Source organism: Sebastes fasciatus, chromosome 22, assembly GCF_043250625.1.
Source record: "Sebastes fasciatus isolate fSebFas1 chromosome 22, fSebFas1.pri, whole genome shotgun sequence".
In the NCBI taxonomy this organism is placed as follows: Eukaryota; Metazoa; Chordata; class Actinopteri; order Perciformes; family Sebastidae; genus Sebastes; species Sebastes fasciatus.
Window position 1 is genome coordinate 25,488,559 of NC_133816.1, and position 24,667 is coordinate 25,513,225.

The window sequence follows — 24,667 nt, forward strand, 5'->3', positions numbered from 1 at the left end:
GTTACCTAAAGGTCGCAGTCAGACGGTGGGTTTGATAATAAAAAGATGTATTTTCAGTCGAGAGCTGACGTTGTCTCTTCAGGCTCTCACCTCAGTTTACTCTCAGCTGCGACGCTTCACCTGGATAATCACAGGTGGGAAGTAACTAAGTACATTTACTCAAGTAAAGTACTTGCATACAATTTTGTATTTCCCTTTTCTGCTGCTTTATACTTCTGTTCCACGACATCTCAGATATTTGTTAAGTGCATGAATTTATGGACATTTATATCACATTTTGTCAGTACTACTACTACTACTAGTACTAGTGGTACTAGTCAGTACTAGCAGTAGTAGTAGTAGTAGTAATAGTAGTAGTAGTAGAAATGGTGGTAGTAGTAGTAGTAGTAGTAGAAATGGTGGTAGTAGTAGTAGTAGTAGTAATAGTAGTAAACATGATGGTAGTAGTAGTAGTAGTAGTAGTATTAGTAGTAGTGGTAGTAGTAAATAGTGTAAATGATGTTAGTTGTAGTAGTAGTAGTAATAGTAGTAAACATGATGGTAGTAGTAGTAGTAGTAGTAGTATTAGTAGTAGTGGTAGTAGTAAATAGTGTAAATTATGTTAGTAGTAGTAGTAGTAGTAGTAGTAGTAGTATTAGTAGTAGTGGTAGTAGTAAATAGTGTAAATGATGTTAGTTGTAGTAGTAGTAGTAATAGTAGTAAACATGATGGTAGTAGTAGTAGTAGTAGTGGTAGTAGTAAATAGTGTAAATGATGTTAGTATTAGTAGTAGTAGTAGTATTAGTAGTAGTAGTAGTGGTAGTAGTAAATAGTGTAAATGATGTTAGTAGTAGACGGATGGCGACGGCCAAAATGCTGAACTCAAGCATTCAAAACTGTAGTCCTCAAACTAGTGGAGGGTGACGTCATGGTGACTCCGTCCACTTCTTATATACAGTATTTACCATTTATAAATGATGGTTATTCTGAAGTTCTTCTGTGTACAGAGATAATGTTGGTGGTTTGTCTTCATGTCTTAATATACCAACCAACACTGTGACAAAGCCGAATGAACGAGTTGGTTCTATTAGTGCGTCTGAGACTCGTCTGAAAGTCTTCATTAGTTCTCAAGCTGAGATGAAAATAACAGTCTGTCTGTGGTTCAACGCTCCGCTCAGTTATTATTAACCTTCATTATGAAGCTTCTTCTTTATCCGGTTTAACCGTCAGTCAGCATCGAGACAGGATGGAGTTCACAGGCTTCCTCCTCGCACTCTGTGAGTAACGTCACCTTTACTTTAACTTTAACTTTAACACACTTCTCATATCAAAACAGGCTTTTTCTTAATGCACAAGTTCTAGTGGAGAACGTCGTCTATTAGCGTCTATTCGTAGAACAATTTAATTTCTATTATTCAAACTGCAGGTTGTGTTACAGAAAGCAGCTGTTTGTTTTTTTATCACTGCGAAACAGAATTCCTTCATTTTTTTAAGATAATGGGATTTTAAGAGGACGATTAATGTGTTGAATAATGGATTTTGATATAAGGTACTTTTTTTTTTTTGAAACTTTGTTTTTATTGCTTTTCCATGACAGAAAGACAACACACACATAGAACAATAAAACAGAACAAAAAACATGAAAGGATATAGATTGCCCTGTCTCTACAAAGTTTTCTTATTACTATGACATATTCAATGGTTAATTTCCTCATCCTGTCGTTGACATGTAAACATTGTCCATTTCTCCCACTTCTCTCGACATTGCTCCTCTTGTGTTCTTATCCTATGGGTTAACAGTTCCATATCATATATTTCATTCACAATTTTCAGCCATTCATCTTGCGTAGGTGGTTCTGCCTTACACCATCTCTTCGTAATGGCCTTCTTACAGGCCGCCAACAACACTTTCAACAGGTATCTGTCTTCTCTTAACACAGTATTTCCAGTCATATTGCCGAAATATAGTACCAAACATGACTTGGGTATATCATAGCCCAAAATTTTGCAGATAACCTTATGAACATTTCCCCAAAATTGTGCAACTTCAGGACAAAGCCAAAATATATGTGAATGGTCTACATTCATGGCCCCACATCTTCTCCAGCAAGGTTGTGCTACAGACACGTATTTATTTGTGATTTGGGGTGTTATAAAAAATCGAATTACATTCTTCCAACAGTGTTCTCTCCATGTACGTGAAGATGTTGTGGACTGTTGTGTTCTCCAGATATGTAGCCATTCATCTTCTGTGATAGTGACACCTAATTCTTTTTCCCATTTCAGCTTTACATACAATGTTGTATTTCCCCTTCTCTCCATTAGGCACTGATATAATGTAGATATTATCCTATATTTTTTTGAATTATAAACTCCAATTATGGTTCTTACTATCCCATTTTTATCTAAATTTACATTGTGCTTTATGTCTTTGTCATAAAAGTCCCTTAATTGCAGATATCTAAAATGGTCCTGGTTGCTCAATGAATAGTTTTGTTTCAGTTCCTGAAAACTCATAACATTCCCATCTTTTATTACTGTACATAATGCTGTTACACCAGTTGGAATCCATTGTTTGAATCTCTGGTCAAGAGTGCCAGGGATAAAATTTCTGTCATAGGCTATCCATCGAAGTAATCTGAGCTCCTTCTCTAATCCATATTTCCGTACCAATTTAAACCAAAATTCTAATGTAAATCGAGTAATAGTATCTACCTGGTCAAGTAAATCCTTTGCTACATCTCTGTCCCCAATAAGGCTCTGAATTTCTCTTCCTTGTACATATCTCTCTAAATTTTTCCATTTTGCTTCATAATCCTTGGCACACCAATAGATTATTGGTCTAATTTGTGCTGCATTGAAATATTCCCTAAGGTTTGGCAACGCCATACCCCCTTTATGTTTCCCAATCTGTAATGTCTCAAATCGGACTCTTGGCCTTTGACCATTCCATATAAATCTTGAAATAACTTTATCCCAGGTTCTAAATTGTTTCTCAGGAATTTCAATTGGTAATGACTGAAATAAGTAGAGGAGTCGTGGGAGTATATTCATTTTGATGGTATCTATTCGTGAACTGAAGTCCAGTGGGAGGACAGCCCACCTCTCAATATCATTCCTAATGTCCTGATCCACTTTGATATAGTTGGCTTTATATAATTTCTCAGTTCCTCGTGTTAATGTAACGCCGAGATAAGTCATTTTTTTAGAACTCCAATTCAAGTTATATTTATGCCGTATAGTTTCGGATGGGTAATAATTAATTGTTAAAATCTGTGTTTTTGCTAAATTTAATTTGTATCCAGAGTAGAAGCCGAATACCTCAAGTTGATTGGTTAATATAGGGAGGCATGTGTCAGGGTCCTCTAAGTAACAGATCACATCATCCGCAAAGAGCCCAATGATGTGTTCTTCATTTCCAACCTTTATCCCTTTAAGGTCTCTATTCTGCCTAATTGCTTGTGCAAGGGGTTCTATAAAAATTGCGAATAACGTTGGGGAAAGACAACATCCCTGCCTGGTGGACCGTTCTAGTACTATACTATCAGTCAGGCTGCCATTTATTTTTATCCTTGCCGTCGGATTTTGGTAAAGAGTTTTAATACATCGAATGGCCTTATCATTTAGTCCAAATTTCTCAAGTACCTGATACAGAAATGCCCAGTTTACACTGTCAAATGCCTTTTCTGCATCAAGACTTATTAAGACTGCACTAATATTTTTGTCTTTGACATGTTCAATGATGTGTAGGGTTCTTCTTATGTTATCTTGGGTTTGGCGCCCTTTAATAAATCCTGTCTGGTCTTCATCTATAATGTCATTCATGAAATGTTCATATCTTTTTGCAATAATTGAGGTGTAGAGTTTATAATCTATGTTTAATACTGATATGGGTCTGTAACCAGAGCAGGTCTCACTGTTCTTCCCCATAGGAATCACTGATATAACAGCTTCCTTCCAGGATGGTGGGAGTTCACCATGTTCAAGTGTATAATTGAAAGAGGACTCGAGTAGTGGTATAAGTTGTTCACTGAATGTTTTATACCACTCAGTTGGTAGGCCGTCACTGCCAGGGGACTTATTTGTTTTTAGTCTGCTCATGGCTCTCTTGATTTCTGTTCTTGTAATGGGTGAAGTCAAAAGGTCATTCTGATCCTCCCCAATTGATGGTAAGTCCAGTGTCTCTAGAAAAGCTCTCATTTGGTCAATGTTAGCAGACGGGGGCTGGCTATACAAACTCTCATAGTAGTTCCTAAAGATAATTTCAATCTCTTTTGGTTCATAGGCCATCTGATTTGTTAGGGTATCCCTTATCTTATGAATTGACCTATCCACCTGTTGTTTTTTCAGTCTTTTTGCTAACAATTTGGTTGCTCTAGGCCCCACCTCACAGTAGGATTGTTTTAGAAATCTTGTTTTCTTTTCTATCTCTGTGGTTAATAATTTATCTATATTATCCCTGATCTCTTTAATTTTTGGTAGTAGTGTGGAGTCTCGTGTAGATTTATGTTGTTGTTCAATTTCCTGCAGTTTTTCCTTTTCCCTCTTAAAGGCTTCTTCTCTAGCTTTTTTGATAGATGCTGTCCTGGCAATAAGCTTCCCTCTCATGACTGCTTTGAGAGCGTCCCACAAAATAGCGGGGTTAACCTCTCCATTATCATTTTCATTTTTATATGTTATAATCTCTTGTTTGATCTCCTCGACAATTGATTTATTATTTAATAATCCTACATTTAATCTCCATAATGTTTTTTTCTCCTGTGATTTTAATTTTACTTTGAGATAAATTGAACAGTGATCTGATACGTCCGCTCCTTCAATTTCACATTCTCCTACTCTGTATAGATCTTTTTTATTCATGAAAAAATAATCAATTCTAGCATAGCTTTTGTTAGGTGCTGAAAAATGTGTATAGTCCCTTTTAGAGGGGTGCAGTTCTCTCCAAATATCCACTATACCAAATTCTTTAAATATTGTCTTGATCATTTTTGAAACATGGTTGGTATTTTTCTTATTGTTTGTTGTATCTAGCTTACTATTCATCACGATATTAAAGTCACCCCCACAAATTAATATTCCTTCCATTTCCAAAATAATGTTATCAAACAGGTTTTTAAAGAAATGTTTTTCACTGTTTGGTGGGGCATAAACATTGACCAATGTCACTTCTTCGTTTTCCAGTTTTCCTTTCACAATAATATATCTGCCCTCCTTGTCACTAATTTCTTTAGAACATTCAAATTTCACAGAGTTAGGGATGAGAATGGCCACGCCTCTTCTACAACCATGTTGAAATGAACTATAGAATGTATTTGTATAGCCAAACCTCTTAAGCTTCTCATTTTCCTGCCTAGACAAATGTGTCTCCTGTAAGTATATAATCTGTGCTTTGTCTTTCCTTAATTTGGTCATTACTTTCCGACGTTTAACTGGGTTATTCAGACCATTCACATTCAACGACAATATCTTAATATTATGCTCTATCATTTCTATTTATGGAGTCATGTTGCAATCCAAACCCAAACATAAAAAAAATAACATACATAAAAAAAATATATGAACTTATGAACGTCAACTGAACACAGAACTTTGTGACTTCAAAAGCAAAGGATGTACTCTGCCATCCCTTGAGTTCCCTGTTGGTGGGAGGAGGGTAACATACCTCATTACTGAGGGGGCCCTCCCTAGTAGTGGGAAAAAATCCACAAACTGGTATTCCACGTATACTAGAAGTGTCCAACATTCAGCGCATACAACACTCCCTCCATCGGTTTCACAAACTTATTGAATTAAGTCATAAGACTTTTATAATATGTGGCCCAGAGTTCGCATTTTTCTTCAAGTAATGTAGACCATAACAAAAGGAAATAAAAGAAAGAAAAACAACAGCTAGTTGTTATCTTTATCCTTGTACTGAAATTATTAAGAGGCACAATCTTAAAATGTCTATTGTGTTAATAAGGGCTGTAGAGCCCAGTTCAAGCTGAAAGTAATGTTCGAGTTTAATTGGTAATAATAATAATAATAATAATAATAATAATAATAATAATAATAATATTCGTAATAACTTAAATTATACCTTTATCTCAATAGGTGCCTCTTTCATTAAACAAGATGTATTCCCAGACTCTGTCATATAGGAATCTTAGTTCGATTCTGTCATGTTTATAATTGTTTGAACCACACTTATCTCTTTAGTCTCTCTGTTCTAACTTTGTGGGCTTCGCATGTACTCCGTGAGCCTCTCTCTCGCACGCTGCGCTGCACCGCCAGTTGCGTTGGATCGTTTCCATGGCAACAGCTCGTTCAGACGCTCCTCTATGATCCTCCCGGTGTTCATCCTCGCTGTCACCGTCACCTTGACTCCACGTTGATTCAGATCCTGGGCTGCATCTTCTGCACTCTCATAGATCCGCAGTCCGGAGTCCCAGTGCACTCGTATCTTCGTGTAGGGCGTCTGGTACCGGATCCCCTTCTCCTTCAGTGCTGCTTTAACTGGCCCGTACGCCTTGCGTCTTTCCATGATGTCCGCTGCGTAGTCGTTGTCAAAGTAAAGTCGTTTGCCGTCAAGTTCAATTCTCTGCTGCCAGGCTTTCTGAATGATCAGCTCTTTAATGTGAAACTGTAGAAAGTTGAGTGGCGGTCGCCGCCGGTTTCGGGACCGGAGCCCTGTGAGCCCGCTGAATCTGGAGCTCAGCTCCCTCGGGTAGTGCGAGGTGACTTTTAAACAACTCACTCACAAACTCAGCAACTGATCTCCCCTCTTTATCTTCAGGTACTCCATAAATACGGAGGTTATTTCTCCAGATCCACTAGTTTGTTCTGTTTCACCACCGTCAGCAGCGTCTTTCATCTCCAGGCAGGCTGATTCCAGGTCTGCGCCTCCGCAATGTTAGCATTCTGACTCTGTAGCTCACGCATAACTCCGTCTTTAAACTCTGTCAAATCTTCTTTCATAGTTTTCTTGACGTCGATTTTGAATTCACCAAGGTCCAGTCTCATATCTTGTTTAAAGTCTTTCAGCTCTTTGGAGAGTACTGCTGTCAGGCCCTGTAGTAGCGCATTGTGGCTAGCTGTTGTGTTAGCTTCTTCTGCCGTTGCCTCTTCGTCGTCATTCTGGTCAGCGAACTCGGCCACACAGTTTTCTTGTGTTTTATTCATTTTTTTGTCAGTCTTATGCCTCCTCTGCGATTTCCCTCCTTTCATCCTTGAGAATGGTTTTAATGCTATTTTATATTGATAGAAGGTACTTTTAGAAACCGACTTTGAGGAGCTCATCACTACACGTCCATCTTGTTGTAGCGCCACCGGAAGTCTCCCTAACTAAGTAGTTTTGTTGCCTAAACCTAACTAAGTAGTTTTGTTGCCTAAACCTAACTAAGTAGTTTTGTTGCCTAATCCTAACTAAGTAGTTTTGTTGCCTAAACCTAACTAAGTAGTTTTGTTGCCTAATCCTAACTAAGTAGTTTTGTTGCCTAAACCTAACTAAGTAGTTTTGTTGCCTAAACCTAACTAAGTAGTTTTGTTGCCTAAACCTAACTAAGTAGTTTTGTTGCCTAATCCTAACTAAGTAGTTTTGTTGCCTAAACCTAACTAAGTAGTTTTGTTGCCTAAACCTAACTAAGTAGTTTTGTTGCTTAAACCTAAGTAGTTTTGTTGCCTAATCCTAACTAAGTAGTTTTGTTGCCTAAACCTAACTAAGTAGTTTTGTTGCCTAAACCTAACTAAGTAGTTTTGTTGCCTAAACCTAACTAAGTAGTTTTGTTGCCTAATCCTAACTAAGTAGTTTTGTTGCCTAAACCTAACTAAGTAGTTTTGTTGCTTAAACCTAAGTAGTTTTGTTGCCTAAACCTAACTAAGTAGTTTTGTTGCCTAAACCTAACTAAGTAGTTTTGTTGCCTAAACCTAACTAAGTAGTTTTGTTGCTTAAACCTAAGTAGTTTTGTTGCCTAAACCTAACTAAGTAGTTTTGTTGCCTAAACCTAACTAAGTAGTTTTGTTGCTTAAACCTAAGTAGTTTTGTTGCCTAAACCTAACTAAGTAGTTTTGTTGCCTAATCCTAACTAAGTAGTTTTGTTCCCTAAACCTAACTAAGTAGTTTTGTTGAAACGTGACGGGAGGTGAGCTCCGGAAACACACGTCTAATAAGCTGTTGAATGTTATACAGCCCGCAGGTCATGAGGCCAGATGCTCCACATGCCGCCTCATGTTTGACGTTCATATCAGATACAGTATTTATGGATCTGGTTGTTTCACCACCAGCAGGTCCTGGTGCTCCTGCAGCAGCACGCCTCCTGTCTATCTCCAGACTGGTGTGTCACCTGGTGGTGGGAGCTCCTTACCTGATGTCCACCGTCGTCCTGGGACTCGTATACAGAGATATACACTCTAACAGGTAAAAAAAATATATATATATATATATACATTTATTTTATAATTTTTTTATAAAATTTTTTAAAAAATAAATATATAAAAATAAATATAGATAAAAATAAATATATATATAATTATATATATATATATTTATTTTTCATTTTTTTATTAAATCAAAAAATATAAAAAAATAAAATTAAGTATTTATACGTACAGTATATATATTTTTATATATATATTTTTATATATATTTTTTAATTTTTTTCACATCCACAGGAAAGACACCAGACGTCACCATGGAGACGCCACAGCGTAGTGAAAGCGGCAGGGATTGGATAAGCAGTATGTTGATGTCACCGCTGTGTGTTACAGTATAATTATTAAAATGAAGGGATTTAACTATGATGTCATCCAATTGTTCAATATTTTAATTTGTTGTATGGTTTAGTCCAGGGGTCAGCAACCTGCGTCTCTTCAGCTCCTCTCCAGTGGCTCCCTGTGGATCTATAAAAGACATTAGTGGAAATGAATAACTGTTTTTTCGTTTACATTTTCATTTTTATTTATCATTGTTGTAGGTCTATGGTACGACGGTACGACGGTACGACGGTACGACGGTACGACGGAGTATTAGGGCCACATTGAGGAAAAAATATAAATCTGAGATTTAGAGAAAAAAAGTCGTAATATTACGAGAATAAAGTCATGATATTATAAAGTTGTAATTTTAAAAATGTAATAGATATCACCATGAAACATCCCTCATTCATTAGTTACTGTTCTGTGTCGGTGCCTTAATGCAGGTTGTTTCACTTTAATCTGTGGATGACAGTTAATATATGCCTGCAGGGGAAGAACATGATGGTGAGATGTGAAACTGTAAATAAATGGAAGTGATCCAACATTACACAGCGAACTGGACATTGGTTTGTTTTTAGAGCACGCGTCCAAACAAGTTCTCCCGTCCGCCCCTCAGTGGCTTATAGATGTTGGTATTTGTTTGTTAAAAGGCTAACTGTCAGGCTAAGAGTTCCTGTAACACTGACCCGACGGGAAAGCAATGATTTTACCTCTGATGTCGTATTATTTGACTTTATCAACCACTATCAGTCCAAAGATTAAAGTTTATAGAAAATCAACTACATATATATACTTCAGTAGTCTGGCTTATGACAAATAGGTCATAATATAATATAATACATTATATAAACCATGTAGCTGTAGTTTCCCTCCTGACCTCCAGGTGGAGACTTTCTGTCACTTTAAACTGAAAAACCAGACCGGAAGTACTTGTAACCAGAAGTGTGGTTGTCGGGCTGATGGCGGGAGAGTTGTTGTTAGCTGAAGATCTTTGATCCGTTTGGAGCTCGAGCTGCAGGTGAACCAGCAAACAACTCAGGCAAACACTAACAAGCTTCCTTTGAGCCGGAAGTCCAAGAGGAGAAGAAGAGAAGAAGAATATGAACCGAGTTAAACCCGAAAACAGAGAGTTAGCTCCATGCTAACAAGCTAACAGCTAGTTAGCTCCATGCTAACAAGCTAACAGCTAGTTAGCTCCATGCTAACAAGCTAACAGCTAGTTAGCTCCATGCTAACAAGCTAACAGCTAGTTAGCTCCATGCTAACAAGCTAACAGAGAGTTAGCTCCATGCTAACAAGCTAACAGAGAGTTAGCTCCATGCTAACAAGCTAACAGCTAGTTAGCTTCATGCTAACTAGCTAACAGCTAGTTAGCTCCATGCTAACAAACTAACAGCTAGTTAGCTCCATGCTAACAAACTAACAGCTAGTTAGCTCCATGCTAACAAGCTAACAGCTAGTTAGCCTGTTAGCTTCTGCTGCTGTGTGGCTCACTGCTAGCGTTAGCATTAGCTCTCTCTAATGTGTGCTCCTGTTCTCTGATTGAACAGACCAGGACCAGGACCAGCACCAGGACCAGCACCAGCACCAGGACCAGCACCAGCACCAGCACCAGGACCAGCACCAGGAGCAGCACCAGGAGCCCGGTTCAGAAAGCAGCTTTAACAAACTGTGAGATGGAAAAGGTTTCGGCTCCAGAACAGCTGATCAGAGTTTGTTCCATCAAATGTGAGGATGAAAACAGCCTTCATCATCAATGGAGCTCCGATACTACGATTCACCATGGCAACAGGTAACTAAGAGGCACAGCCTCCATCTGGATCCACTTAGAGATGGTAATGCACGGATACGCTGACTGTGTGATAGACTGAAGTCTACATTACATTAAATAGTTATTCAGCTTTAGTGTGACTGTATTAGACTGTAGTCTACATTACATTACATAGAGTTATTCAGCTTTAGTGTGACTGTATTAGACTGTAGTCTACATTACATTAAATAGATTTATTCAGCTTTAATGTGACTGTATTAGACTGTAGTCTACATTACATTACATAGAGTTATTCAGCTTTAATGTGACTGTATTAGACTGTAGTCTACATTACATTAAATAGATTTATTCAGCTTTAATGTGACTGTATTAGACTGTAGTCTACATTACATTAAATAGATTTATTCAGCTTTAATGGGACTGTATTAGACTGTAGTCTACATTACATTAAATAGTTATTCAGCTTTAATGTGACTGTATTAGACTGTAGTCTACATTACATTAAGCTGCTCTAACAGACTGACAGCTGTCTGTGTTCACAGTCACAGTGTTATAAAGAAGAAGGACATGCAGAGGTTTGGTTCTGAGCTGAGAGACACTTGATGCTGTGTGATATCTGAATGTTCAAAGAAATGACTGACGGCACATAAAAGAGTCACTTTAGACAGTCCAGAGTAACAAACTGATATCTGACACACAGTAAACCTTCCATACGGACTGAACCAATGAGGAAATAAAACACTCATCACACTTTCTGAAACAGAGACCAGGACCAGGACCAGGAGCACTACAAGAGCGAGCCAGAGGAGGAGCAGCAGAACCCGGACCAGCGGAGCAACAAGGTCCCCAGAAGACCAGCAGCAGGCTCGTCCTCCGATCCCACCGATGTTCAGGTCAGTGTTCATGACTTCATGACTTCATGGCTTCATAACGACACCAAGAAGAGGAGAAAACAGCTCCAACTGTTCATCAATATCTACTGAGGTGGCAGCTGGGGGGGGGGAATGGATCTATCTGCTTCATCTGAGTCTATGCAGAGGTAGAAGGAAGTTACCGCTTTTATTGTGGTAGTCTGAGTAACGTGACGTCATATCCGTTCCGTATCCGTCAACCAAAACAAACCTCAGAGAGTCTAAAATGTGGGTCGTCGTGGATACGACCTGCACCCTCCCATGTTAAATCCAGCGTGGTAAACACTACACATCCAGTAAAGGATGGAAACACTTTGGGTTTCACACATTGACAGGAAAAGCAGAGCTAGACAGAGCAGAGCTAAAGCTGCATGCTAACTCTGTCACGGACAGGAAACGTTATCGTATCTGAAAAATTTCCGAAAATAATCGAAAAATGTCACAAAAAAAGATGTCCGAACAAATGTCCAAAACAAGTCTGAAAAACATTCTGAAAAAATGTCCAAAAAATGTTGAAAGAATTCAGAACAAAAGTCAAAAATTGTCCAAAAAATTTATTTTAAAAAAATAGTCTGAGAAAACTTCGAAAAAATGTGGAAAGATTTCAGAAAAAACAGTCAGAAAAATGTCCGACAAATGTCCCGAAAATATCCAAAAAATGTCCGATGTTGAGCCCTGCATGACGCAATTTTTTTTTTGCCTAAAATGTCTCTTTTGATAGTAAAGCTTTCTGACCCCTGGGCTAAACAAACACATAGCTAATGTTAGCTAGCGTTAGCCAGCGCATCTGATTGGCTACGGATGATTTCCTGTTGAAAAAAATGCATTTGTGGGTCGTGCACGTCGGGAATCTCATAAAACCCACACAGATGAACACAGTGAAGTTCACACATGACAGCAGTTTGTTTATAAATGTAACAACATCCAAATGTGTTTTTGATCAAATACTTTTAAGTACATATATTTGTGGATTTCTATTACATTTATTTAAAACAAGACATATTTTTGTGTGTGTCAGAAATATATTTGTGAACCTTAGTTTTTTATGTGGATTGTTTTTTTTACATTTATATATAACGATAACTGTGTTTGTGTGCATTGAAAAATATTTTTGTGGAGAGAGTCATTTATATATAAATCACCAGATACATGTGTGACTCCTTTGTGCATTCATTAATATTGAGACTGATCTGAGCCCATAAAAAGCAGCTAACAGAGAGAGAATAGCAGAAATCAGAATCAGGTTTACACATACAAGGAATTAGCCTTATTGTTTTTGGTGCATAACAATAAACAGAGAAATAAAAAACACAGAAGCATGCACTGTGCTGGTAAAGCCAAGACACAACTATAGAATAGAAGAAATACAATAAGGACATCAAAATACTTCTATCTGTAATAACTATACATGAGTTTTAAAATGAAAGAGTTCAACAGTTTTGTGTATGAATCACAGTATGAATGCATACTTTTTTACTCGGCTATACAGGAAATGAGGTCTCTACCTCAATGTGTTTCTCGTTTGAATGAATGACTGACTTAGTGCGTGGTATGGGTTAATCTTCAACTATACTGGGTTTTACATTTCCCATAATGCAACTCCATAATGGGGATGTTGCCTGATAATTAATAAATTAACTGCATGATTGTCCATAGTTAATCTCAATTAAATACAAATTAATCTCACATTTTTTATTACTTCAAAATGCACCTTAAAGGGAGATTTGTCAAGTTTTTTAATAATAATGATAAATAATCGTGCAGCCCTAATGTATATTGATTGTATGTTTATTGATTGTATGTTTATTGATTATATGTTTATTAATTGCCCTTTTTTCACAAGACAAAGTGTCAACAATAGTCTTTCTGTATTGTTATTTTACAGGTGTTGAAGGAGTGCTCCATCCCGCTGACACGTGTCAGGATCAGCAGTGCGATGTTGGCTGCGATGGACGCCGTTGGACGCTCAGCAGCTGTTCCAAAAGGCCAAAAGGTCATCTGCAGGTTCATTTTCTTTGTTAGTTAAGGCCTTATATATATTAAAGAGTCCTCTTCTTCCTGAAATACTCGAAATTAATATTAATTAGTATGCCGTACGTTAGCATGCGGGACAATTCATAATTGTGAGAATTAATAAATGTCAAGGGGGCGTCTGTTGTGACCAATCAAATGTCTACAGAGGGACCACGGTTGGTTGTCACAGGTGGTAGTGCATTAGTCAGACTGGAACATTGTGGGTTATGTTCCACTGACATGTTTTAATGTTCTTTATGGTTCTAGATAGGTCGCTCCACCATGGCATCTCACTGACTCTCTCTCTCTCTCTCTCTCTCTCTGTCTCTCTCTCTCTCTCTCTCTCTCTCTGTCTCTCTCTTTCTCTCTCTCTCTCTGTCTCTCTGTCTCTCTGTCTCTCTGTCTGTATGTCTGTATGTCTGTTGCTATAGAAAAGGAGAGGAAGAAAGGGACTGATTCATCTGAGAGTTCACACTGGAGAGAAACTACACAGCTGTGATGAATGTGGAGCATCTTTCACTAAATCAAGTTACCTGAAAACACATCAACGCAGTCACACTGGAGAGAAACCCTACAGCTGTGATGAATGTGGAGCAGCTTTCACTACATCAGGTGAGCTGAAAAGACATCAACGCATTCACACTGGAGAGAAACCCTACAGCTGTGATGAATGTGGAGCAGCTTTCACTCAATCAGGTCACCTGAAAGAACACCAACGCATTCACACCGGAGAGAAACCCTACAGCTGTGATGAATGTGGAGCAGCTTTCACTGGATCAAGTCACCTAAAAATACATCAACGCATTCACACTGGAGAGAAACCCTACAGCTGTGATGAATGTGGAGCAGCTTTCACAACATCAGGTCACCTAAAAATACATCAATGCATTCACACTGGAGAGAAACCCTACAGCTGTGATGAATGTGGAGCAGCTTTCACTACATCAGGTGAGCTGAAAAGACATCAACGCATGCACACTGGAGAGAAACCCTACAGCTGTGATGAATGTGGAGCAGCTTTCACTACATCAGGTGAGCTGAAAATACATCAACGCATTCACACTGGAGAGAAACCCTACAGCTGTGATGAATGTGGAGCAGCTTTCACTCAATCAGGTCACCTGAAAACACATCAACGCATTCACACTGGAGAGAAACCCTACAGCTGTGATGAATGTGGAGCAGCTTTCACTGAGTCAGGTTACCTGAAAATACATCAACGCATTCACACGGGAGAGAAACCCTACAGCTGTGATGAATGTGGAGCAGCTTTCACTACATCAGGTGAGCTGAAAAGACATCAACGCATGCACACTGGAGAGAAACCCTACAGCTGTGATGAATGTGGAGCAGCTTTCACTCAATCAGGTCACCTGAAAGAACACCAACGCATTCACACCGGAGAGAAACCCTACAGCTGTGATGAATGTGGAGCAGCTTTCACTGGATCAGGTAACCTAAAAATACATCAACGCATTCACACTGGAGAGAAACCCTACAGCTGTGATGAATGTGGAGCAGCTTTCACAACATCAGGTCACCTAAAAATACATCAACGCATTCACACTGGAGAGAAACCCTACAGCTGTGATGAATGTGGAGCAGCTTTCACTACATCAGGTGAGCTGAAAAGACATCAACGCATGCACACTGGAGAGAAACCCTACAGCTGTGATGACTGTGGAGCAGCTTTCACTACATCAGGTGAGCTGAAAATACATCAACGCATTCACACGGGAGAGAAACCCTACAGCTGTGATGAATGTGGAGCAGCTTTCACTACATCAGGTCACCTGAAAAGACATCAACGCATTCACACTGGAGAGAAACCCTACAGCTGTGATGAATGTGGAGCAGCTTTCACTGAGTCAGGTTACCTGAAAATACATCAACGCATTCACACTGGAGAGAAACCCTACAGCTGTGATGAATGTGGAGCAGCTTTCACAAAATCAGGTCACCTAAAAATACATCAACGCATTCACACTGGAGAGAAACCCTACAGCTGTGATGAATGTGGAGCAGCTTTCACTCAATCAGGTTACCTGAAAATACATCAACGCATTCACACGGGAGAGAAACCTTACAGCTGTGATGAATGTGGAGCAGCTTTCACTACATCAGGTGAGCTGAAAAGACATCAACGCATGCACACTGGAGAGAAACCCTACAGCTGTGATGAATGTGGAGCAGCTTTCACTACATCAGGTGAGCTGAAAAGACATCAACGCATGCACACTGGAGAGAAACCCTACAGCTGTGATGAATGTGGAGCAGCTTTCACTCAATCAGGTCACCTGAAAATACATCAACGCATTCACACGGGAGAGAAACCCTACAGCTGTGATGAATGTGGAGCAGTTTTCAGCAGATCAGGTACCCTGAAAAGACATCAACGCATGCACACTGGAGAGAAACCCTACAGCTGTGATGAATGTGGAGCAATTTTCACCAGATCAGGTCACCTGAAAAGACATCAACGCATTCACACTGGAGAGAAACCCTACAGCTGTGATGAATGTGGAGCAGTTTTCACCAGATCAGGTTACCTGAAAATACATCAACGCATTCACACTGGAGAGAAACCCTACAGCTGTGATGAATGTGGAGCAGCTTTCACTGAGTCAGGTTACCTGAAAATACATCAACGCATTCACACTGGAGAGAAACCCTACAGCTGTGATGAATGTGGAGCAGCTTTCACTCAATCAGGTCACCTGAAAACACATCAATGCATTCACACTGGAGAGAAACCGTACTGGTGTGACCAATGTGGTAAAACGTTTTCTCAGGATAGTTCCCTTAAAGTCCACCAGCGCATTCACACTGCATCGTTGTGAACATGTTTCAGAGCCTAGCTAGCTGTCTCCTCCGGCCTCCTCCCCATGCCCTGATAGCTGTGTTGTTATATTCTGAGCTTCTCTCCACATTGAAGTCTGACCAACAGTAACTTCATGTTCTAAACAGCATGTGTGTTGTCATGGCTACGACTACATACTTTCTTCCTTTTATATATTTAATTCTTTACCATCCATTAATCTGCTGAGTATTTTCTGGATGAATTGTTTGGTAAAGACCAGAAACTGTTGACTGTAGTCGACCCCCCGGGCCTGTGACCCTTAGACCCGTTCGATAATCCATCCACGAGTCGACAGCTGGAGAAAAATCAAGGAGGACATTCACATCCGACACCAGAGACCATCTATGAACAGAGACAGGGGTTACCATCTCCCCCACCGAATACAACCACTGTTATCATGTGACTGCTGGACTAGCGTCATGTGATGAGAAGATCCCTTTTCTCCCACAGGCCGCTAAAGACTCTGATCTTTACTAAAATGTAGTTTGGATTTGTCCAAAGACAATTAATGTAGTGTATTATTATATGTGTGTGTTTGCCTTAGTTAGACTTTTATTCCACTGCCTTTAAGCCAGGAAGTGTTCCATTAAAACAGTTCCACCATCTTTGATAACACCAACGTCATGTTTAGTGCCATTCTGCATGTTTCCTTATCAAAAATACAAAATTAGAAATCATCTAACGATTGAATTGTAACAATCTTTATTAAAAGAATGAGCTTTCAGGAGCTGAAGACTGACTCTGCGTCCTCCATGATTGTGCCAGGATGCATCTTCTGCGCGGGCAGACCGACACTTTAAAATGACCTCTTATCTGAGAAACCACGCGGCTGTGTTCCTGCTCTTTGCCTTTCTGTTCTAGTCTGAAGATGTGATTCGGAACAACAAGAGGTGAAACCTCAGAATCTAGCACTAAAAACCAAGATGGAGGCCGCCCAAAACCAAAATGTCGTCTGCCAAAAAACAAAATGGCGACGGCCAAAAAACCAAGATGGAGATGACCAAAAACCAAGACGGCGACTGTTGAAAACCAAGATGGCGACGGCCAAAAACCAAGATGGCGACGGCCAAAAACCAAGATGGCGACTGTTGAAAACCAAGATGGCGACGACCAAAAACCAAGATGGCGACTGTTGAAAACCAAGATGGCGACGGCCAAAAACCAAGATGGCGACTGTTGAAAACCAAGATGGCGACGGCCAAAAACCAAGATGGCGACTGTTTAAAACCAAGATGGCGACGGCCAAAAACCAAGATGGCGACTGTTGAAAACCAAGATGGCGACGGCCAAAAACCAAGATGGAGACAACTAAAAACCAAGATGGAGACGACTAAAAACCAAGATGGCGACGTACTATTCATGTGTTTAATTAGTAAAAGCCGTGGATTCAATAAAACGATGAATTAAAGGAGCTTATAGTAAAAATCTTGACCAAATGTAAAAAAGAAAAATAGACAAATTAACCCTAAAATCTTTTTTAATGTCAAATTACACGTTAACACTACTTTATTAAAACAGCTGATGGGAAACACCAGGATACATTTTCCTCAGAGTAAAACTCCCTCCTTTGTGCAAAGGAACTGATTCTGTTGTTCTGGAAAGGGAAAGGGGCCAACATTTAAATCCTGGATAACAACACTGACTGATCCCCTCCACCTAGAAAGAATCCGATACACCCTTAATGACAGACTGGAGGTATTTGAAAAGACTTGGAGACCGATGATCTCCTCTATAGGAGGGACAGACAATTAAGACGCAATAGACACATAGTCTTTAGTACCCGAGGTAGCACTGCTCAGGGATGGGAGGGTTACAGCTGTTTATGTATATACTGTATGTCGCCAATGTCTCCCTGATTTGTTTGCCTTAGGGTGTCTGTGCTTTTTGTTTTCCTTTCATGACGTATGTTTTTTGTATTTGCTTGTCTCCATGTTGTTTGCCCTCAGTTTCTAGTTTTGTCTGTTTTTGTTGATGTATATAAAAAATGAGGCATGATAAACACCCCACAGTTTGTATCACCGACATGCACATGCTTCTTAATAAAAAATATTTGAAACAAGTTTTGATTTTATTCTCGTAATATAACAACTTTTTCTCTCAAAGTTAAGATTTCATTCTCATAACATTACGGCTTTTTCACGTAAAGTTATGACTTTATTGTGTAAATCTCAGATGTGTTTTCCCTCAACGTGGTCCTAATACTCCGTAGTACATTGTCTCTTTGGCCCTCACTGCATTAAACTTATATACTATATACTTAGACTATAAACTGTTACCTTCATCACAATGATCACATGTTTTGCGGCTCCAGACAGATAATAATAATAATAATAATACCTTTTATTTAGTGGCGCCTTTCTGGACACCCAAGGACACCTTACAAAAATCAGTTAAAACGTTGACAGATAAAATAATCTAAAAACAACAGGACATGACAGAAACATATTTGTACAGACACATATGATGGGTGATGATGAGTTCTAGAGAGAGTAGGCCAGTTTAAACAGGTGGGTTTTCAGGAGGGATTTGAATGATGTGATATTGTCAGACTGCCGGATGTGTGGGGGGAGTGAGTTCCATAACCTGGGAGCAGAGCAGCTGAATGCCCTGGCTCCCATGGTGCTGAGGCGTGAGGTGGGGGTGGTCAGAAGTCCGGCTGATGATGAGCGGAGGGAACGGGAGGGAGTGTACTCCTGGAGGAGGTCTGTGAGGTAGGTGGGGGCGAGGTTATGGAGGGCTTTGTAGGTGAGCAGAAGGTTTTTGTAATCGATCCGGGATTTAACAGGGAGCCAGTGCAGCTGGATGAGGATGGGGGTGATGTGGTCGGAGGACTTGGTGCGAGTGATGATCCGGGCGGCAGAGTTCTGAATGATTTGGAGTCTGTTGAGTAATTTGATGGGAATGCCAGAGAGGACAGCGTTGCAATAGTCGATCCGGGATGTAACAAATGAGTGAACCAGGATTTCAGTGCTGGAGTGGGACAGGGATGGGCGGAGTCTAGAGATGTTGCGGAGGTGGAAGAAGGCAGTCCGGGTGATGTTTTTTATGTGGGATGAAAAAGAGAGTGTGCTGTCCAGGGTGACCCCAAGACTCTTGACATGGGTGGAGAACGGTACTGGGAAGCCATCAATGGTGATGTTTTGAGCAGTGGTGTGTTGAGTTTTGGAGATGTTGTTCTTGGAGCCGATGAGCAGGGCCTCGGTTTTATGGCTGTTGAGTTTTAAAAAGTTCCTGCTCATCCAGCTCCTGATGTGTTGAAGGCAGGTGGTGAGGGAGGCGGGTGGCAGGGCTGCAGTGGGTGCAGTTGAAATGTAGACCTGTGTGTCATCGGCATAACAGTGGAATCGGACATTGTGATGACGGAGGATAGTGCCAAGGGGAAGGAGGTAAATGATAAACAGGAGTGGACCCAATACTGACCCCTGGGGGACACCCAGTGAAACAGCGGAGCACCTTGACCTGTGATTACCCAGTTTCACAAATTGTAGTCTGTCGGTGAGGTATGAGGAGAACCATGTGAGTGCAACACCGGTGATACCAATATCAGTCAGACGTGTGATGAGTAGTGGGTGGGAGATGGTGTCAAAGGCAGCAGTGAGGTCGAGGAGGATGAGGATGGTGAGCAGTCCAGAGTCAGCTGCACGGAGGAGGTCGTTGGTGATTTTGACCAAGGCTGTTTCAGTACTGTGTTTGGGGCGGAAACCAGATTGGAAGGGTTCATGGAGGTTGTTTGAGTTGAGGTGGGACTGAAGTTGGGCGGCGACCACTCTCTCAAGGGTTTTGGAGATGAAGGTGAGGTTGGAGATGGGCCTGTAGTTGTTCAGATCAGCTGGGTCAGCACCGGGTTTTTTGAGGGTTGGTGTAATTGCAGCAGTTTTGAGGGTGGGGGGTACAATACCAGTGGTGAGGGAGGAGTTAATGATTCTTGTGATCATGGGGGAGATGGAGGGCAGACAGGCTTTGACGAGGATGGTGGGGAGGGGATCGAGCTGACAGGTAGTGGGTTTGGCTTTATGAATGAGCTCAGTGATGGTTAATTCCGTTGTGGGTGTGAAGTTAGAGAGGGTGCTGATGAGTGGTTGGCAGGAGGTAACCATCCAGGGTGGGTCACATGGGGAGGTGCAGGATGAGGCCAGCTGTTGGTGGATGGTGTTGATTTTGTTTTCAAAGAATTCCAGAAAGGCAGTGCAGTGATCAGTGGAGGTATTTTGGGGGAGGGTTCTCGGAGGCTGAAGAAGGTGGTTTACTGTTGAGAAGAGGGTTCTGGTGTTACCTTGACCGGTACTGATGAGGTTGGAGTAGTAGGAGGATTTGGCGGTGGAGAGAGCGTTCTTGTAACGGTGGAGGTGTTCTGTGTAGAGTTGGATGTGCACTGAAAGTCCAGTCTTTTTGTATAACCGCTCTAGTTGACGGCCGGTGGTTTTGAGATGGCGGAGGTCAGGGGTGTACCAGGGAGCGGTGTGGGTGAAGGAGACTGTGCGGGTTTTCACGGGAGCCAGGGTATCCAGGGAAGAGGAGAGACAGTTGTTGTAGTGATTCACCAGTTCAGCAGGGGAGGAGGATGGGGGAGGACTGGGGGAGGAGTTAATAAGGGTGATGAGATCTGTGGGGTTGATATGCTTGATGTTTCTGAAGGAGATGGTCCGTTGCTCTTTTATTTTGGATAGGGGGGCGTAGATTTCAAACAGGATGACTTTGTGGTCAGAGATGGGGAGGTCAGCATTAGTGAGGTTATGAGGGGTGATACCAGTGCAGCAGATTAGATCAAGTATGTGATCATTATTATTATTTATTTTTGTGCCTAAAATGGCTCTTTTGATAGTAAAGGTTGCTGACTCCTGCTCTAGGGGACATATTTAACAAAACAAGGAGACTAAGATCACTTCTGGTCCTCGACTCTGATCCGTCCTGGTGGGTCTTCATGTGTCTCGTCACATTGTGTCACAGACAGAGCACTTGTAGGGTTTCTCCCCATCATGGACCCTCGTTTGAGTCAACAGGACCGACTTGCAGGAGAACCGTTCAGTTTCTCTTTGCTGCGGTATCTCGCGTATCGCTGCAGATTTCACACACTAAGTCCGTTTCTGGGACTCCACACGTGTCGGTATACGACCTGTGAACCCAGTTTTTGACACAAAAATAATCACATTTGTGCGGCCTCTGCTCTGCACGGACCCACTTGTGATTCCTCAGCGAAGACATTTGAGCGGACGTTGTGCCGGGCGACGTGTCCGTTGAGGCCGGCGATGGAGAGGAAAGACTTTCCGCAGATGTTACAGCTGTGTGTCTTCTGGTGACTCTGAAGATGAGCCCTCAGCTCGTCCGCAGACTCTAAATGTTCTCCGCATAGTCCACAAAGCCTCTCCGGATCGTCCACGTGACTCCAGGAGTGTTTGATCAACATGCTGGTCGACGCGTGCAGAGCTCGGCACACTTCACAGAACATCATTTGGACTCCTGAATGTCTCCTCCTCCTCCTCCTCCTCCTCCCTCCTCCTTTACGCTGTGATGTCGAGCTGCTGGATAGAACAGAGTTACGTTGTCAATATGCTGCCCTCTGCTGGCAGAGAGCGGCGACTACAGAAGCATGTTGTGGAAGACCAAACGTGGATCATGACATCATTCGATCTGCATTCGCTGTCTCTAGCAAGCCACACGTCTCTACTGCCGGTATGAACCCAAAATAAACAGATTGTTCTGTGATTTAATATCAATAAATAGATGATGCTGAAATAACTACATCATGATGCTGATCAGTAAAAAGTCTGAATTCATGCTCTGTCAGGTCTGTTGTCATGACGCTATCGTCAGCCCCGTGAGTCGTTAGTATCGTCAGACCCGTGAGACGTTAGTATCGTCAGACTCGAGTCGTTAGTCTCGTGAATCGTTAGTATCGTCAGACCCGTGAGTCGTTAGTATCGTCAGACTCTTGAGTCGTCAGACTCTTGAGTCGTTAGTATCGTCAGACTCGTGAGGGGAAGAACATGATAGTGAGATGTGAAACTGTAAATAAATGGAAGTGATCCAACGTTACACAGCGAACTGGACATTGGTTTGTTTTTAGAGCACGCGTCCAAACAAGTTCTCCCGTCCGCCCCTCAGTGGCTTATAGATGTTGGTATTTGTTTGTTAAAAGGCTAACTGTCAGGCTAAGAGTTCCTGTAACACTGACCCGACGGGAAAGCAATGATTTTACCTCTGATGTCGTATTATTTGACTTTACCAACCACTATCAGTCCAAAGATTAAAGTTTATAGAAAATCAACTACATATATATACTTCAGTAGTCTGGCTTATGACAAATAGGTCATAATATAATAAATATATACATCTATAAATAGGTTATAGTATAATAAATATATATATATATATATATATATATAATTGGTCATAATATAATAATAATAATATATATATATATATATATATACATTATATAAACCATGTAGCTGTAGTTTCCCTCCTGACTTCCAGGTGGAGACTTTCTGTCACTTTAAACTGAAAAACCAGACCGGAAGTACTTGTAACCGGAAGTGTGGTTGTCGGGCTGATGGCGGGAGAGTTGTTGTTGTTAGCTGAAGATCTTTGATCCGTTTGGAGCTCGAGCTGCAGGTGAACCAGCAAACAACTCAGGTAAACACTAACAAGCTTCCTCTGAGCCGGAAGTCCAAGAGGAGAAGAAGTGAAGAAGAATATGAACCGAGTTAAACCCGAAAACAGAGAGTTAGCTCCATGCTAACAAGCTGACAGCTAGTTAGCTCCATGCTAACAAGCTAACAGCTAGTTAGCTCCATGCTAACAAGCTAACAGAGAGTTAGCTCCATGCTAACAAGCTAACAGCTAGTTAGCTCCATGCTAACAAGCTAACAGCTAGTTAGCCTGTTAGCTTCTGCTGCTGTGTGGCTCACTGCTAGCGTTAGCATTAGCTCGCTCTAATGTGTGCTCCTGTTCTCTAATTGAACAGACCAGGACCAGGACCAGGACCAGCACCAGGACCAGCACCAGGACCAGCACCAGCACCAGGACCAGGACCAGGACCAGGACCAGCACCAGCACCAGCACCAGGACCAGGACCAGCACCAGGACCAGGACCAGCACCAGCACCAGGACCAGGACCAGCACCAGGAGTCCGGTTCAGAAAGCAGCTTTAACAAACTCTGAGATGGAAAAGGTTTCGGCTCCAGAACAGCTGATCAGAGTTTGTTCCATCAAATGTGAGGATGAAAACAGCCTTCATCATCAATGGAGCTCCGATACTACGATTCACCATGGCAACAGGTAACTAAGAGGCACAGCCTCCATCTGGATCCACTTAGAGATGGTAATGCACGGATACGCTGACTGTGTGATAGACTGAAGTCTACATTACATTAAATAGAGTTATTCAGCTTTAGTGTGACTGTATTAGACTGTAGTCTACATTACATTAAATAGAGTTATTCAGCTTTAATGTGACTGTATTAGACTGTAGTCTACATTACATTAAATAGATTTATTCAGCTTTAATGTGACTGTATTAGACTGTAGTCTACATTACATTAAATAGATTTATTCAGCTTTAATGTGACTGTATTAGACTGTAGTCTACATTACATTAAATAGAGTTATTCAGCTTTAATGTGACTGTATTAGACTGTAGTCTACATTACATTAAATAGAGTTATTCAGCTTTAATGTGACTGTATTAGACTGTAGTCTACATTACATTAAATAGAGTTATTCAGCTTTAATGTGACTGTATTAGACTGTAGTCTACATTACATTAAATAGAGTTATTCAGCTTTAGTGTGACTGTATTAGACTGTAGTCTACATTACATTAAATAGAGTTATTCAGCTTTAATGTGACTGTATTAGACTGTAGTCTACAGTACATTAAATAGATTTATTCAGCTTTAATGTGACTGTATTAGACTAGTCTACATTACATTAAATAGAGTTATTCAGCTTTAGTGTGACTGTATTAGACTGTAGTCTACAGTACATTAAATAGATTTATTCAGCTTTAATGTGACTGTATTAGACTGTAGTCTACAGTACATTAAATAGATTTATTCAGCTTTAATGTGACTATTAGACTGTAGTCTACATTACATTAAATAGATTTATTCAGCTTTAATGTGACTGTATTAGACTAGTCTACATTACATTAAATAGAGTTATTCAGCTTTAGTGTGACTGTATTAGACTGTAGTCTACAGTACATTAAATAGATTTATTCAGCTTTAATGTGACTGTATTAGACTAGTCTACATTACATTAAATAGAGTTATTCAGCTTTAGTGTGACTGTATTAGACTGTAGTCTACAGTACATTAAATAGATTTATTCAGCTTTAATGTGACTGTATTAGACTAGTCTACATTACATTAAATAGAGTTATTCAGCTTTAGTGTGACTG

General features: G+C 40.6%; 1 protein-coding gene across 1 annotated transcript in view; it reads left to right on the forward strand.

The window, feature by feature from the left end:
• The window catches only part of LOC141760516 (uncharacterized), a 113,534-nt gene that overhangs the window by 44,721 nt on the left and 44,146 nt on the right, over positions 1-24,667 (forward strand). The window contains exons 3-6 of the mRNA XM_074623376.1: positions 10,263-10,504; positions 11,247-11,376; positions 13,280-13,387; positions 13,839-15,615. Of these exons, the coding sequence (XP_074479477.1) occupies positions 10,389-10,504; positions 11,247-11,376; positions 13,280-13,387; positions 13,839-15,615 (2,131 nt within the window). The 5' untranslated portion in view covers positions 10,263-10,388. The remainder of the gene's footprint in view (positions 1-10,262; positions 10,505-11,246; positions 11,377-13,279; positions 13,388-13,838; positions 15,616-24,667) is intronic.